The 15,722-nt window shown below is 37.1% G+C and overlaps 1 protein-coding gene across 2 annotated transcripts in view; it reads left to right on the plus strand.

The window, feature by feature from the left end:
* PCLO (piccolo presynaptic cytomatrix protein) overlaps positions 1 to 15,722 on the plus strand; it is a 2,606,742-nt gene that overhangs the window by 2,488,860 nt on the left and 102,160 nt on the right. For both annotated transcript variants that reach the window (XM_044088356.1, XM_044088355.1), the window contains exon 22: positions 10,112 to 10,246. In XM_044088356.1, coding sequence (XP_043944291.1) covers positions 10,112 to 10,246 — 135 coding nt within the window. The remainder of the gene's footprint in view (positions 1 to 10,111; positions 10,247 to 15,722) is intronic.

Below are 15,722 nucleotides of genomic sequence, written 5' to 3' on the forward strand. Positions count from 1 at the left end.
GATAAAAAGCTTGGTGTCATCCATACCATGACCAGTACCAGAGTAGACTGGGAAGAATTTTAAATTGTTAGGGTAGCTTAAATAACTGAAACCAAGAATTTATTTAGTTAGAAATCTTTGCAGCCTTTCAGGTTTGACAAGGTGTTTTATCTAGGTACATTCCAAAGGGGCACTGATTTTATTGATGGGTCTAATAAGAGAGGAATATAGTAGGACAAGGACTGATGAGTTACGCTGACAGATAAACTGTACAAGGCAGAATAACTTCCTATCCACACCTGAGCCACAGTGGTAAAATGAGAAATCATTGTCTATGTAGGAAACAAGTGTCTAATGACAGAAGCTGTTCTGAAGGGGATGTCAGTGATGGGATAAGAGGAAGTCATTTGTTTATTACAATACAGAACCTTGGATTATCTTAGCAACAAATGTTAAGTTATGTATTAGCTATAAATAAACCGACTACAGTTTGTGCCACACTATGCATTAATACAGATTTACTGAGATTTGTTTAATGGAAGATGTTTAGTAATATGAACTTCCTAGTACAAAATGTGTTGTGTAATCTAGCTGCAGAACATACATTTCATAAGTGGAAATTTACAAGGCTTGTGTTAAAGACATATGAAAGAGCACTGCAGAAGTGGAAAAGTAATGATGCTTATTACTAACTCAGCCCTCATTTCAAAAAAATCATAAAATAGCTTTTGTGTGTAACATGGTAATTTCAGTTTGATACTACAGTGTTATTTCTACTCTGAAAGATAATGAAATGCATGTAAAATGTTGACTTAAGTGAATATCAGGCTCTGTTAGTAAAGTAGATGTTGAGGAAACCCATGTCTCTGAAACAGCTCATTTACCAGATACACAAACAAAAAGACAAGTGCGCTTAACCAGGTTATCTAATTTGCTGCATATCCTTCTGATATTTGGTGTACTTCAGAGAATTTGTAAGTTTTTACAGTTGAAATAAATCAAGATTCATTAGAATCTTATCCTGCAATATTTCTAAGTACTACAGTAATCCTAGAGGTTACCATACAGAGACCCAAGCATATCCATAACCATTCAGTACGCCAAAAAATGTATAGTCATACCCTTCGGGAAAAACAAGGTAACCCCAAGCTACCATATAGGTGGCAATCCACTAAGCACAGACACTCACGTTGCTAAAGTGGTTAGAAAGACCTTCTACATTGCCCACCTGATCATGAAGGGATTCACATCCAGATCTAGTGAGGTCATTGTTCCCCTGTACTCTTCACTTATCAGACCAATGATCGAGTACAATGCCCCATTCGGGATGTATCTCACCTGACATCTGCAGCAATTGGAGAGACCCCAAAAGTTCCTCACCAAAAGGATAAAGGGACTCCAAAATCTGTCATATGCTGCCAGATTGAAGAAACTCCAGCTCTATTCAGTCGCATACCATCTGCTCAGAGGTGACATGTGCCTGACATACAAGGCCATGTCCAACCCGGAATTAATGGACATGCTCCACCTCAAAAAATCCAAATCCACCAAAACCACTAGAGCAAGCGACTTAAACCTTAGCACGGATATAAATAGGACGTGCTGGAGGGATAGATTTATCACTCAGAGACTCCCTATGCTGTGGAATAAAATCCCGGTCCATGTGAGGCAGAGCACCTCGCTGGCTCTGTTCAAGAGAAATCTTGACCTGTGGATGGGAGATCGTAGGTTTACCCCGGGAATCATCTCTGTGTCACTGCTGGACAGAGGCACAACAAACTAATGGGCACAGTATTGTTTCATATAAGGGGTGGCGTAAGCCACAAAAATTTGGGCTAGGCTTATAAATGCCTTAGGGCAGATAGCCTAGTATAAACCTATGAACCTATGAACCTATATAGTTAGAATGTATGACTACTTTGGTCTTTTTCACCTCTCTAATGAGGGGATGGCTAACTTTCCTATTCTTTTGTGAAAACATGTCTGTTTAATATATGTAATGGCTCATAGCATGGAAAAATGAAATGAGATTAACTCAATTACTGACAGATTCAAAAGACAAATTAGCCAGTTTGAGTATCTGATGGCTGATATAAGGGCTATGAATTGTCTGCATCATTGTACCATCAGAATTATGTACTGACACTGGTATCTTCCAGTTTACATCAGAAAGTTAATGTTATAAACTAATGTTTCTTTCAAGGCAATTGAAACAATATCCTGCTAAAAGATATTTTCAATTTTGATTAAGAAATTTGCAGATTTGGGGTATTAGACTTTATTTTTTTTTTCAAAACAAGTAAAACAGTGCCCTGTAGAAAATGGATGTCTCTGTTAGCTAAGAAGATTCACTTTGAGCATCATAACAAAAATGATCCTAGGCTGAGTCTAAAAAAGGTCCATTTGGATCACTGTCACATCTGATTAACACACTTACACACACACAGGCACACACAGTTGTGTTTGTGTGTGTGTAGGTATAATATTTACACAAACATACATATATATATATATATATATACATATATATATGTATATATATATATATATATATATATATATATAATATATATATATATATATATATATATGGATCTAGGACATTTCACCGAAACTCATATCACCAAACACAAATCACCGAAAGCACAATTCACCAAAAACACAATTCACCGAAACACATTTCACCAAACGTGGTATATGGCCTTGTCCCCACTGTAGGTCTAGCGCCATTAACTTTACAATTAAAGCAAAGGTTGGAACAATAATCTCACCTGACCACTCTACAAAACTACTAGGTGTCACTATCAACAACAGCTTAAAATTCGACCTACATGTTAACCAATTGATCAAAACCATCAACAAAAAAATAGGCTCATTGTATAGAATAAAAAGCTTCCTGACTCCTCCAGCCAAGGTTGCCATTGCTCGCTCTCACCTTCTCTCTACTCTCTTGTATGCATCCCCTCTTCTCCGTAATACTAGTAAGACTGCCCTGAACAAAATCACTATCTGTTATAATCACATCACCAGGTTTGCCACTGGGCTGCCTTTCAGGACACATCATTGCATCAATCTAATTCATCTTGGATGGCTTGAACTGCCTAGTCTAATATTATATAACCAACTGATTATGGCCCGCAAAATTATATACAACCCTGACAACACCCCTGCACTCAAAAATCTAGTCACCCTGTATAACAACCCTAGACCATTGCGTTCTTCCAGCAGACTCCTTATCCAGACATGTAAAATTAATAACCTAGCCAGTGACTCTCTCTTTACAAACTCTGTAGGCAGATCATGGAACCTTCTACCTCCTGAGATTACCTCACTCTCTTCTCTAGGTCATTTCAAAGCTAAGCTCAAACAATACCTGGGGTCTAAATGGACATGCTATTGTATCAAGCCTGGCTAATCTTTTCTCCAGATTGTGTACAGCTGCTATGTAACCTATCTTGTACTGCAACTTTCAGACTTATCTACTCTGAACTTAACAACTGCTCTTAATGAAACTATTAAAAATTGGTAGTTCATTGATTTAATGTAAAAAAAAAACATTTCTATATGTAATTTCTGTATGGGTTGTCTCTATGTTCTCTGTAAATATTCTATTATGCTATCTGTGATATGTGATATGTAATGATATTTTTGTTACTGTTTGGAGCTTTTCTCCCCGGGCCTCCGCTGAAAATGGACATATATCCAGTCGGACTATCCCGGTTAACAAATGTAAAATAAAATAAAAATAAAATAAATAGTGTGACCCTGGAGTTGATATATATAGTAGGGGGGTGGAGCCCCCCACATATTTAAAGTATATATCATGTTTGGATAAGAGTAATATATTGCAATTGCAAGTATGCATGTATATAGTTTAACACATTTAAAATATGTGGGGGGGGGGTTGTAGCCCCCACACCCCCCAATGTGGGGAGTGGTGCCCCCCACACCCCCCTACTATATATACCAACTCCAGGGTCGCACTACAGTGGGGACAAGGCCATATACCACTTTTGGTGAAATGTGTTTTGGTGAATTGTGTTCTCAGTGACTTGAGCTTTCAGTGAAAAGTGCACACTAATTTAAATTTCGGTGAAATGTGCATTTGGTGAAATGTCCTAGATTCATATATATATGTATATATATATATATATATATATATATATATATATATATGGGTCTATATGACTTGGTCAACAGTTCATTTGATTGACACTCATTTGGTCGACAGTTCATTTGGTCGACAAGCAGATTTGCCCCCTTCCCCAATGTTGTGCAACCCTGGAGTTGATATATATAGTTAGGGTGGGTGTGGGGGGCACAGCCCCCCACATTGGGGGGTGTGAGGGGCGAAGCCCCCCACCTAAAATGCCTGTCAACCAAATGAACTGTCGACCAAATGAGTGTCAATCAAATGAACTGTCGACCAAGTCATATAGACCAATATATATATATATATATATATATATATATATATATATATATATACACTGCAGTCTCAGTATCCAAGCAATGTAGTTGGCATGGTTGCAATGAGGAGGTTCAAGGATCTAAACCAAGATCTTCAAAACATTGCACAATAAAGAACAATTATTTTTCTATGTATACAAAGTTTGAAAATTACATTAGCTGGAAGTATTCCCCTTACTGTCAGGTATATTTATATATATATATATATATATATATATATATATATATATATATATATATATATACTTTATACGCTCAAAATCCTGAAATATTGAATTTCAGAATCTAGAGCCTATAAAGTGGAAAGGCTAAAATATCAAACATCACAAAAACAAGCAGCAAAACCAGTCCTATAGCGTGAGGCCAAAAGAGCTCACAATCAGGCAAGGTATTCCACAAACCAATTTATTAACGTGCAAAACTCCAGCAATAGGCAACACACACGTTTTCGTCTCTTCAGGAAGACTTCATCAGATACATTAATTTCCTGTTTGCAAGCAGGTTAAATACTCAATTCCCAAACCACTAATTGATTAATTAATCCATTTACCTAAGGCAAATCAAAAAACCAGGTTTCAGAATAGTTTTTTTTAAAAAGGTGTGTAATGCACAAGTACAAATAACTTTTAATACATGAATCAAAATTCCACAACTTAAAATAAGAAAATAAAATTGATAAAAATTTTATAAAAACAAAACAGGTCAACTTGCACATTAATACTGTATATACAAATGTATTTATATATAAAAAATTGTATGTATTTAAAAATACATTCTAAAATTAATACACTTTAGGAGGGTATTACTTGATATACTGTGCCTTAATTTTCAAATATGGGGCGATTGAGATGGATTCATTGAGGCCAGGGGCTTTGTTGGCTTCTAACAAAATCTGCCAGTATGTTTCTTGGTGGGCTAGCCGAGCCTCCCAAGGGCCCCCCCTAATGTCCTTTGGAACTACTTCCAGGACAAAAAACAAAAATTTTGCATTTACACACGAAATAGTGTGCTTGTATAAGGCACTAGTATTTTTACACTTGGAGATATCATATGTATGCTCATATATACGTCTATGAAAAAGCCTTTCAGTTTTTCCAACGTAAAACGCTGGACATATTTGGCATACAGCCAAATAAACCAAACCACCTGTCTTACAATTGTAGTGACCCCTTGCCTTGATGTCCCTACTTCTGCTTTCCAAAAAAACATGACTAGCTTGTAAAATGTACTTGCAGGATGAGCAGTGGCCACACTTAAAGGTCCCTACATTGGTTCTAGGGTTTACCTTGGAAGAATCTGATTGTTCAAGTGTCTTTTTAATATTAATACCCTTCCTAAATACAGTTTTCATATCTCTATCTTTGAAAACATCTAAGTCAGTCAATTCCCTGAACATGTCCCATTCTTTTTCAATAATATTTCTAACGTGAGACGCGTTACCACTAAACTCTGTAATGAAGGTAAGACTACCAAAAAACTGGTCTGTCCTGTTACATATAGAAACCTTTTCAGTATTAGCTTCAATTTTACCCAAAATAGGGGCAAATCTGGATGTCCTAGCCAGTGTTACTTCCTCTTGAACCATTTTAATCAATGATACAGGGTAACCCCTTTCCAAAAATAAATGTTGCAGTGTGCAACATTCATGTTGGTAGTCTTCATCAAGGGAAGTCATCCGTGAAATACGAACGTATTGTCCCTTGAGGATTCCCTTTTTTTGAAAACTAGGGTGAGAACTCTGGTAATGCAGGTAACCATTTGAAAATGTAGGTTTACGATAAACGTTAGATTTAAATCCGTTTTCACCCACAGTAAGTGTCACATCCAAATAATTAACACTATTTTGGGAAATATGATGTGTGAACTTTACAAAATTGGTGGTAGTGTTTATATACTCAATAAATTTCCCTATACCATCCAGTGGTCCTGTCCAAAAAATACAAATATCATCGAGGAATCTACAGTAGAAATTCCAAAGTTTTGAAAAGGGGCTGTCCAAGATAAACTTCTTTTCCCAAATATACATGATAATATCAGCATACGTAGGTGCACAATTGGCCCCCATAGAAACACCAGTCACTTGGTGAAAATATTCACCCATAAAGAACACAAAATTGTTCTTTAACACAAGACCCATCAATTCAGTAATAGCATGCACATCACTGTTTGTAATATGGGGACATTTCCAAAGGGCTTCTTCTAACCATTCAAGTCCCAATTCATGGGGAATGACAGAAAAAAGATCCACTACGTCAATGGTTAAAAATACCATATTAGTTACCAGCAGATCTGGAGTAATACTCCTCAAAAAAGCCCATGAATCTTTGAGAATATGTTCCTCTCTACCCCATAGCTCTTTCATTCTCCAATCCAAATACTTAGAAATGGGGTGGGTCTTTGAACCCTGTGATGCTACTATGGGTCTTAATGGTGGATCAAGGGGGTCTTTGTGCACCTTGGGTATCCCGAAAATAGATGGTATCCTGGGATCAGTGTTTGAGAGAAAAGTATAAATTTGGAAATCAATGACCTCCTGATCAAATAAATCTTGCACAACCAAATCTATCTTATGGTAAGATATATTGATTTCATTCAAAGAGGCTGAGGTGTATTTTTGATGGTCGTGAAGTATCTCATACATTTTACCCTGGTAAACAAGACAATCCATAATGACCGTCCCCCCACCCTTATCTGGTTCCATGACCCTAAGGGTGGGATCACCTTTAAGTTGGTCAAGGAGTTGTCTTTCCTGGCATGTTAAATTGGCCACCAAGTAATCCAACCCCAACTCCTTCCTAAACCTACCCTCCACCCTTTTCTCAAAGTTTTTTATTTGTGGATGGAGGGGGGGGTTAAAGGTGCTAGATTTTTTCAAAAGAAAACCAGGAGCACCGTTGGAATTCGCCATCAGGTATTCCAGATTGAGTTTACGTGTAAACAACTTGAGATCCAAAATGGCATGAATTAAATTACTATGTTTTTAGGGACATACTTAAACCCCTTAGTAAACAACTGAAAACAATTATCAGAAATCACAAAATTACTGTAATTGTAAATATGGTAGTTGTTACAGGTATGTAAAGTATATGGTCCCAAAGCTGTAACGACATGCTCAAAGTTATTTACCATTTCTGCCTCTGATTTTTCCTCCACCCCCAAGTGTACCCCCCTCCCCCTCTTTGTGCCAGGGGGGCTTGACCTAAAGGGTGACAATTGTTGGGGGGTTGCTGCCCTTGTTGGCGTATACACTCTGACCTACGTGGGGCCTGCTCCCCATCGCCAAATACTTCATCCCCTTCACCGTTTAAAAATTCAATGTTCATCTGTTCTATAGGAGCCTCCGTAAAAGCACTATTAGGGGGAAATTCTTGCTCAGGGTCATGGTGGTAAAATTGTTGTTTGAAAGGAGGTGGATTGGGGTACTGATGCCCCTGTTCGTATTCTACCAAATCCCTCCTTAGTTTTTTATATTTACGGTTTAGTACTATTTCACAGTGCGAGTCAACATCCCTTCTAATCTCATAACATTTACTAGAATCAAATTGCAAATCATCAGACATACGTTTGTAATACACAGAAATGTCCTGCTGTAAAATAACAAGTTCCTCATTATTCTTTTTAATGATGGCTTTAACAATACTGCGCCCACATTGATCAAAAGCCTCAATGAGGTCCTTGTGAAAAGGGCTACCCGATATAACTTGGTTCGGGTATTTATATACCCTTAAACCCTTTGGTACAGTACCTTTATTCAAATTCTCCATAAGATATAGATTGTCCAACTCTAGGGTCTTGTAGCGATACAGGGCGTTCTCAAAACGCCGTTGGAGTTCAGAATAAGTAACGCCACTAGTACCCCGTCCCTGGTAGTGCTCCTCGTATTCAAACTTAGGTTTGGACAGAAGCCATTCATTGAAGGATGAAGCAGGACGATGGTTAGATTCCACATTACCGACCGGCTGAGCCGCTGGAATAGGTGGAGAACTAGTATTACGTAAAGCTGCTGGTGTACAATTAAAATCCGTAGTAGGAACAAAAGCGTGATTAACGTTCCCCCTTGCTCGGACTGTACCATCGTTAAAGACATCAGCGGGTACATTTCTCTGAGTGGGAACAACCAATTTGGAAAGATTCCGTTGTTCGTGAAGCAATGTTTGGATTCCCATTCCAATGGGAGTCAAGAGATTAAAATATCAAACACCCAGAAGAGCGAAATTCAAAATCGCGACTTCTATACTACACATACACCACACACACATACACATACACACACCTTCCTCCCCACAAACAAACACACAGCCCAATTCTATGCACCCCCCCACACCCCCCCTGCTTAAATATACTAACTACAAGGTTGCACTACATATACACACACCACAGTAACAAGACACATTAATACACACTACATAAATATATACATATACGTATACATATATGTATACGTATACATATACGTATACATATACATATACGTATACATATATATATATATATACATATATGTATACATAAGCAGGAGAGGTATGGAAGACACACTGCCCCATGTTGAGGGGTGATAAATCCCTCCAACACAGAAATGCTTTAAACAGTATTACAGTGACTTTCTATATTCACTACTTAAAAATAGTAATCATATTTCTTTGTTCACATTTCTAGGAGTTGGAATTGTAGGTGTCACAGGTTTTTAATACATCCAATTAAAATGAACCATTCATTCTTTGGTGTACATGCTTAATCCAGTTTTGAATTAGAGGAGTCTGGAGTCCATCATTACTCTCACTGGGTACAGGACAGGGAAAATAATCCTAGCAGAGATGACAGTTCACCATAGGACAAACACACACACACACACACACACACACACACACACACACACACACACACACACACACACACACACACACACACACACACACACACACACTATGCACATCTATGAGTTTCAATTATTCATGTATTTATGTATTTAGAATGTTGGAGAAAACTGGTGCACCCAGCAAAAAAAAAAAGACATAAGGTGGGCATGCAGACTCTACACCTAAGGCACCCCAATATGCCACTGCAAACTAATGCCCCACTAAGATTATTTACACATGATAAGTAATTCTATGGATATGAAGTTAAACCTTTGAAGTATACAGTTTAATGTTGTACTTCAGACAGCCTACCCAACCAAATATATTGTGAAAGAGAAAAACTATTTCTGTGTGTGCTTATATATCATGTAAATATACAGAAAAGTGTGTTTTTCGGGTGGGGGTTATCCATGCATGTGAATCTGTAAATAGATGGAGAAAGACAGAAAGAGAGAGAGAGATTGAGTGGCAGATGCGCAGATTAATTAGTTTTAGATTCATGTAATTTTCTTTATGTTTGTACCTATCATTGAAGCATACAATCAAATTCTCTTCTTGAGTTTCTGACCCTAGATCTTCTAGATCCATATTACTTTGAAGAAAAAGTGATCTAATAATTTAAGTAAATAAAACAGTGTAAGCGTACCTGATATGGTACACTGTAGCATCACCTGTGCAGTTTCAGCAGTTTCAGTATTTCTTGTAAGATGAAGAATATGTTAAAATAACTGGCACATGAACAGTTATCATACTGATTGCATGCAATGATTTATCATTATTAAATATGCCAATTCTTATGTTTATAGGTAAAACACAAGTGATGGGAGAAATTAAAATCGCATTGAAGAAGGAAATGAAAACCGATGGAGAGCAGTTAACAGTTGAGATCCTTCAGTGCAGAAACATCACATACAAATTTAAGTCTCCTGATCACTTGCCAGGTATAAATACAACTACTGTGTATTAGTGAAAAAATACTTACCTACAATGATAAGTGATTTACTGGAATGTTCAATTGTTTCTTATATTTGCTTCAAAGACCTAAATAATTTGACTGTTCTACCATATTTCTCCGTAAATAAGACCTAACCAGAGAATAAGGCCTAGCATGGTTTTCCAGGGTGGTCATGATATAAGGCGTACCTCAAAAATAAGCCCCAGTTAAGATCATCAACGACACATGACAGACGTGTTGAATTATAAAATAATAATATTATTGACACCTGTTGACTGAGGTTATCGTACTCTGCTTGCCATTTTCGGACCATTTACACACCCAACTTCTTCTCTTTGTAGAAAGTCGTAAGATTCTTTCCCCGGGAGTACTACACAATTCTTACTGTAACCCTAATCCTCACTGACACTTGATGGTTGTGATCTTTAGCTCATAAACTCTGGCAAGTGTAGTTTGATGGGTCAAAGTACAGATAATGTATGTAAAACGTGTGCACTTGATAACGAACAGGTGTGGTTGTGTCTTCTTAACTGTCTCCATTTTGTGTTCCCACGCTTGTCTCATAAGTCTTCAATTAACCCCCCCAGACAAGACGAGTGCGAAAAGAAAGAGCTATTCTATTGAGTACAAGAAAGGAATCGTGGAGGACTCCCAGGGAAAGAATCTGATGGCTTTCTGCAAAGAGAAGAAGTTGGATGTCAGAATGGTCCAAAAATGGTGAGCAGCATAACCTCAGTCAACAGGCGAACGAGGGAAATGCTAAGAAGTGCGAGTGTAGATAAGGTTGGCGACCATTATTTCCTGAGCTGGAAGACATCATCTGTGAATGGATTGCTAACAGGAGAGCAAAGGCTTTGGTTATGCGCAGGGCTGATATTCAAGCATTTGCCCTTGCAATGGCACAACAGTTAGAAATATTCCCAGAAGAATTCAAAGCATCACAACACTGGCTGGATGGCTTCCTTCAGTGATATGAACTGTCTTTAAGAAGATCAACAACACTGTTTAAGGTGGAAGATACTGAAGTTATTAAACGTGCACTTGCATACAAGTCCTTTGTTAATGGCATCGACTTTTCTAAATACCAACTCTCCAGCATGATTGCTATGGATGAAACTGCAGTGTTTATGGGCCAAGGGTCTCAAACAACAATTGATCAGAAGGGTGCTTCGTCAATCTACATCCCTCCACTGGTTACGAATGTGCACGTTATCTGTATTTTGCAATTCATCTAGATGGAAAGAAAACCCCATCTCTAATCATTAGTAAGGGCAAGAAAGATAAGATTGAACATGTTTCAGGCATTTACATTCTTGAAACTGAAAAAGCCTGGTGCACACAATCAGTTGTAAGGAAGTGGATCGATGTAATGCTGCCACTTGTTTTACGAGGTGGCGAAAGAGATCTGCTAGTCTGGGATTCAGCCAGCACTCACCGCGCTAAAGACATAAAGAACTTCCTTGCACAGAGAAGAATAGATCAAATAATGATTTCCACAGGAATGACTGCCTATCTCCAGACTCTTGATATTGCAATAAACAAGCCATTCAAGGACCATTTGCTCATGGAACTCAATGACTACATTGAAAATAGAATGGAGAGAAATCAGCGTGGAAACTTTGTGAAGCCTAGACTGCAAGAGGTCTTGACTTGGGTGAAGAATTCATGGGATAAAATCACTGACAGCTGTGTTGCCAGTGCACTACAAGCAGGCTACATGGACAAGCAGTGCTCATTTAAGGAGAGCTCTATTGCTAGGCATGACAGATTGGGGCCAGTGGTTCTATAGAAAATGCAGTCATAAGAAATTTAGGCCAGAATTCGGGGGTTGGAGATTTATGACAGTGTTCCAGAAGAAGATGACATGACTGTATTTGAATAACTTTTCCATTATTGAGGATACAGAATGGATTGCTTCTGCTTTCAGTTGCCAGCAAGCTCTTGTCAGTTTTTTGACTTTATTGTATTAAGGTAACATTTCATTATCAAGGGGTAATTACAAAATAAGGCCACTAGTTCCCAGACTTCATTTTTATGACTTTCCATCATTCTTCTCTTACGGTTTGGGTAAGGAATAAAGAAAGCATCATCATTCAAAAAGTGGTAGTTATTCACCTGTTTTATTCCCGTCCTCCAATACACATGTATTGAGATTTTTCTGCGATTTCTGTTAAGCATGAAATATTGCACTGTGAAAGCCAAGGTGTAGATATTCTGAAGTTGAAATGTTTGTTGCACTGTTTATGTAGAATTCTCACACAACTGTTGACGCGTTACCTAGAACTCATCACAAATACAAATACCCACAGGGTACAATACTAATAAAAACAAATAAAGAACCACATCTGAAGCACAAGAAGAGGGTTTATTTGGAAAATGTAACACAAATCATACGACTTTACTTACTTAGCGCTTTCACCATTACACATGGCATCATCAGAGTAAATGAAAATCAAAAAACTCCATACATTAAATATGCAGCCAATCACATCAACATCCAATAGAAAACAATAAAATATACATTAATTTAAATAAATAAATGGATGAATGTGAACATAGAATTTGTCCACGCACAATAACATGAAAGCCATATTATCCAGGCTAATATTGTGAAGGATATCTTATATAACGTATACTTATATTCAAACATCCACTTAAACATTCAAATGGAAAATAAAAAAGTTAAAACAGTTAAAAAAATGACTATAACCCACTGTTTACATTATATTCTGCTGGCCCTGTCTTTCAAAATAGGTTTTAGAGAAATATTTATTCATTCAAACCCAGTGGGGTTGTAGCATCCAAGATTATTTGCCATTTATATTCTAGTAATTCTACCTTTAACCTTTCATCCCCACCCCTCTCGAGGTGCGTCACCCTGTCAATAACAAAGAAAATACATTTCTTGAAATCAACACAATTTGTACTGTGCATATATAATGTATTATGCAATATGCATGTCCTTATTTTTATGGCCCTCAGGTGTTTTGCGTTATCTAGAACTGTTGCCCAATAATGGAAAATTACCAAATAAATGTCAGTTTGTGTACATGAATAAATGTCGATTTGTGTACATGAATAAATGTCGATTTTTGTACATGAATAAATGTCGATTTGTGTACATGAATAAATGTTGATTTTTATACATGAATAAATGTCAATGTCTGTACATGAATAGATGTAGATTGTTGTACGGGGGAGGTAAATAAGGCATCCCCTAATAATAAGCCCTAATACGTATTTCGGCGGGGGAAAAATTATAAGACCCGGTCTTATTTTCAGGGAAATATGATATCTACAAATTAATGTTTTTATTCATTAATGCTTTTTCAGACTTGTGTAGTAGTTTAAAAAAAAGTGCTCCTTAAACCTTCACATTTTATGTACAGAAAATGTCTACAGCCCAGCCCTTTTGTAGTCATCAGGACATATTAGTGAAAACATTTATCTTCTGGTGACCTTTACTCCCTTTTGTTCTAATTCTTTTAGCAATCAGTATTACATTCTCTTTTACTGAGAAGTGCTAGTGATATTGCCAGCAGAAGCAGAAGGAGGTAGGAATGTCAGATGTAAAAAGCTAGCAGCATTTTATACATTTGCATCTGAATCACTTTCTCACACCAAATATCTTCAAAAGGGGACATACGACAGCATTGCCAAAGTTCCGAGTCTGTGCTATTAGATTTATAGATTACTTATTTTTATTTGTTTATTGCATTTTTAACCAGTAAAGTGAATGGCTCAAAACTCATTTTCAGCCGCAATCTGTGCCTAATATGCAAACATTGTCTAGCAGTCATGATAGAGGAATAAGGCCCCAAAATGTTAAAGAGCTAATTCCTCAAACCAAATGTACAGGACTTGATTTCCTGCTCTGTGACTGGACAATGCCCTTGAACTCTTGTGTCCAGTGGATTATCCAATTAACAATTGTATAGAAAACACAGTTGATTACAATGATTCATGTGTGTAAGCACAATTCATTGACATTAATAATTACATAGAGGTACACATAAGCACACACAAGTTTTTTTTTAAAACACTGACAGTTTTGAAGTAAGAAATAAAGCCAAAAACTGGACCAGAGAGTATAACTTGGTGCCAATAACCGAACCAAGGTAAAATAAATTAAAATAAAGTAACAGCACCAAGTAACACAGCTGAGGTATAAAAAAACAGCTTTAATACAAAAACTTAGTACACAACATTTCAAATCACTTCATCAGACTGAATTAGTTATCATGACATCACATCCATTTATATCAGCAAACAGCCAATCAACAATCCTATGAATCATTTAAAGTAATGAAGTAGTAAAAAATAATAAATAAAAAGAATAAAATCAAATATAGCATATATATAAGATGATATTGTAATACAATAATATATATTCCAAATTAACAAGGATCCAGATGAATATAGAAATAAATATAAAAAACACTATATATATATATATATATATATATATATATATATATATATATATATATATATATATATGGGTCTTAAAACTGCGTTTTTTTTTCCCAGGGAAAAAAATTGCTGTTCCAAGAAACACACACACAACAGAAACACACCAAAACAACATCAATCCACACACATACACTCAAAATCCTACACTCAAAATCCTACATCTAACCCTACACTAAACTGTACCTACACTACTACCTATCCACTTACCTTAACTCAAACACTAACCCTAAGGTCCGTCACTATCGCACACTCACCTGACCCATGCCCTAACCCTAACTCACCTATCCCGCCCTAACCCTAAAGTCACACCCACTTCACCCACTCCCGAAACCTAACTCACCTAACCAGCGACCTAACCCTAACATCCACACAATCGCGCACTTACCTGAACCCAACCCGTAACTTCCTACCACAGTCCTGATACTCGCGAAGCCACAGAAACGGCCCACCAAATTCTTTCCCTGGGAAAGAATTCGGTAGGCCGCGACTTCGCAATTACCAGTGTTCGAACTTTACAGTTTGAACATCTGGTATTCAATATTCAGCCATTTCGACAGATTGATATAAACCCTATATATATATATATATATATATATATATATATATATATATATATATATATAGATATAGATATAGATATAGATATATATATATATATATATATATATATATATATATATATATACACACACACACACACACACACACACACACACACACACACACACACGTGCACATTTTAAACTTAGATGAAAAACTCACACCCGGATTTACTAATCTGCCATGCAGGACTAGCCTAGTTCTGCACAGAAGCAACCTTTTAAGAGCAGGATTGCAGCATGCCTGCCCAAACTCCTAGGCTTACATGGAGCGTGTAAGAGTGCAAGGGGCGTGTCTGAGAGCAGAGCTCTCAGAATAAACACACCCCCGCAATGTAGAACATCAGAAAGGGGAATGCAATGAGCGAGACCGCTCACAGGTGACCGCAT

Source organism: Protopterus annectens, chromosome 11.part0 (genome assembly GCF_019279795.1).
Source record: "Protopterus annectens isolate FY-2018-M chromosome 11.part0, PAN1.0, whole genome shotgun sequence".
NCBI classification, from domain to species: Eukaryota; Metazoa; Chordata; order Ceratodontiformes; family Protopteridae; genus Protopterus; species Protopterus annectens.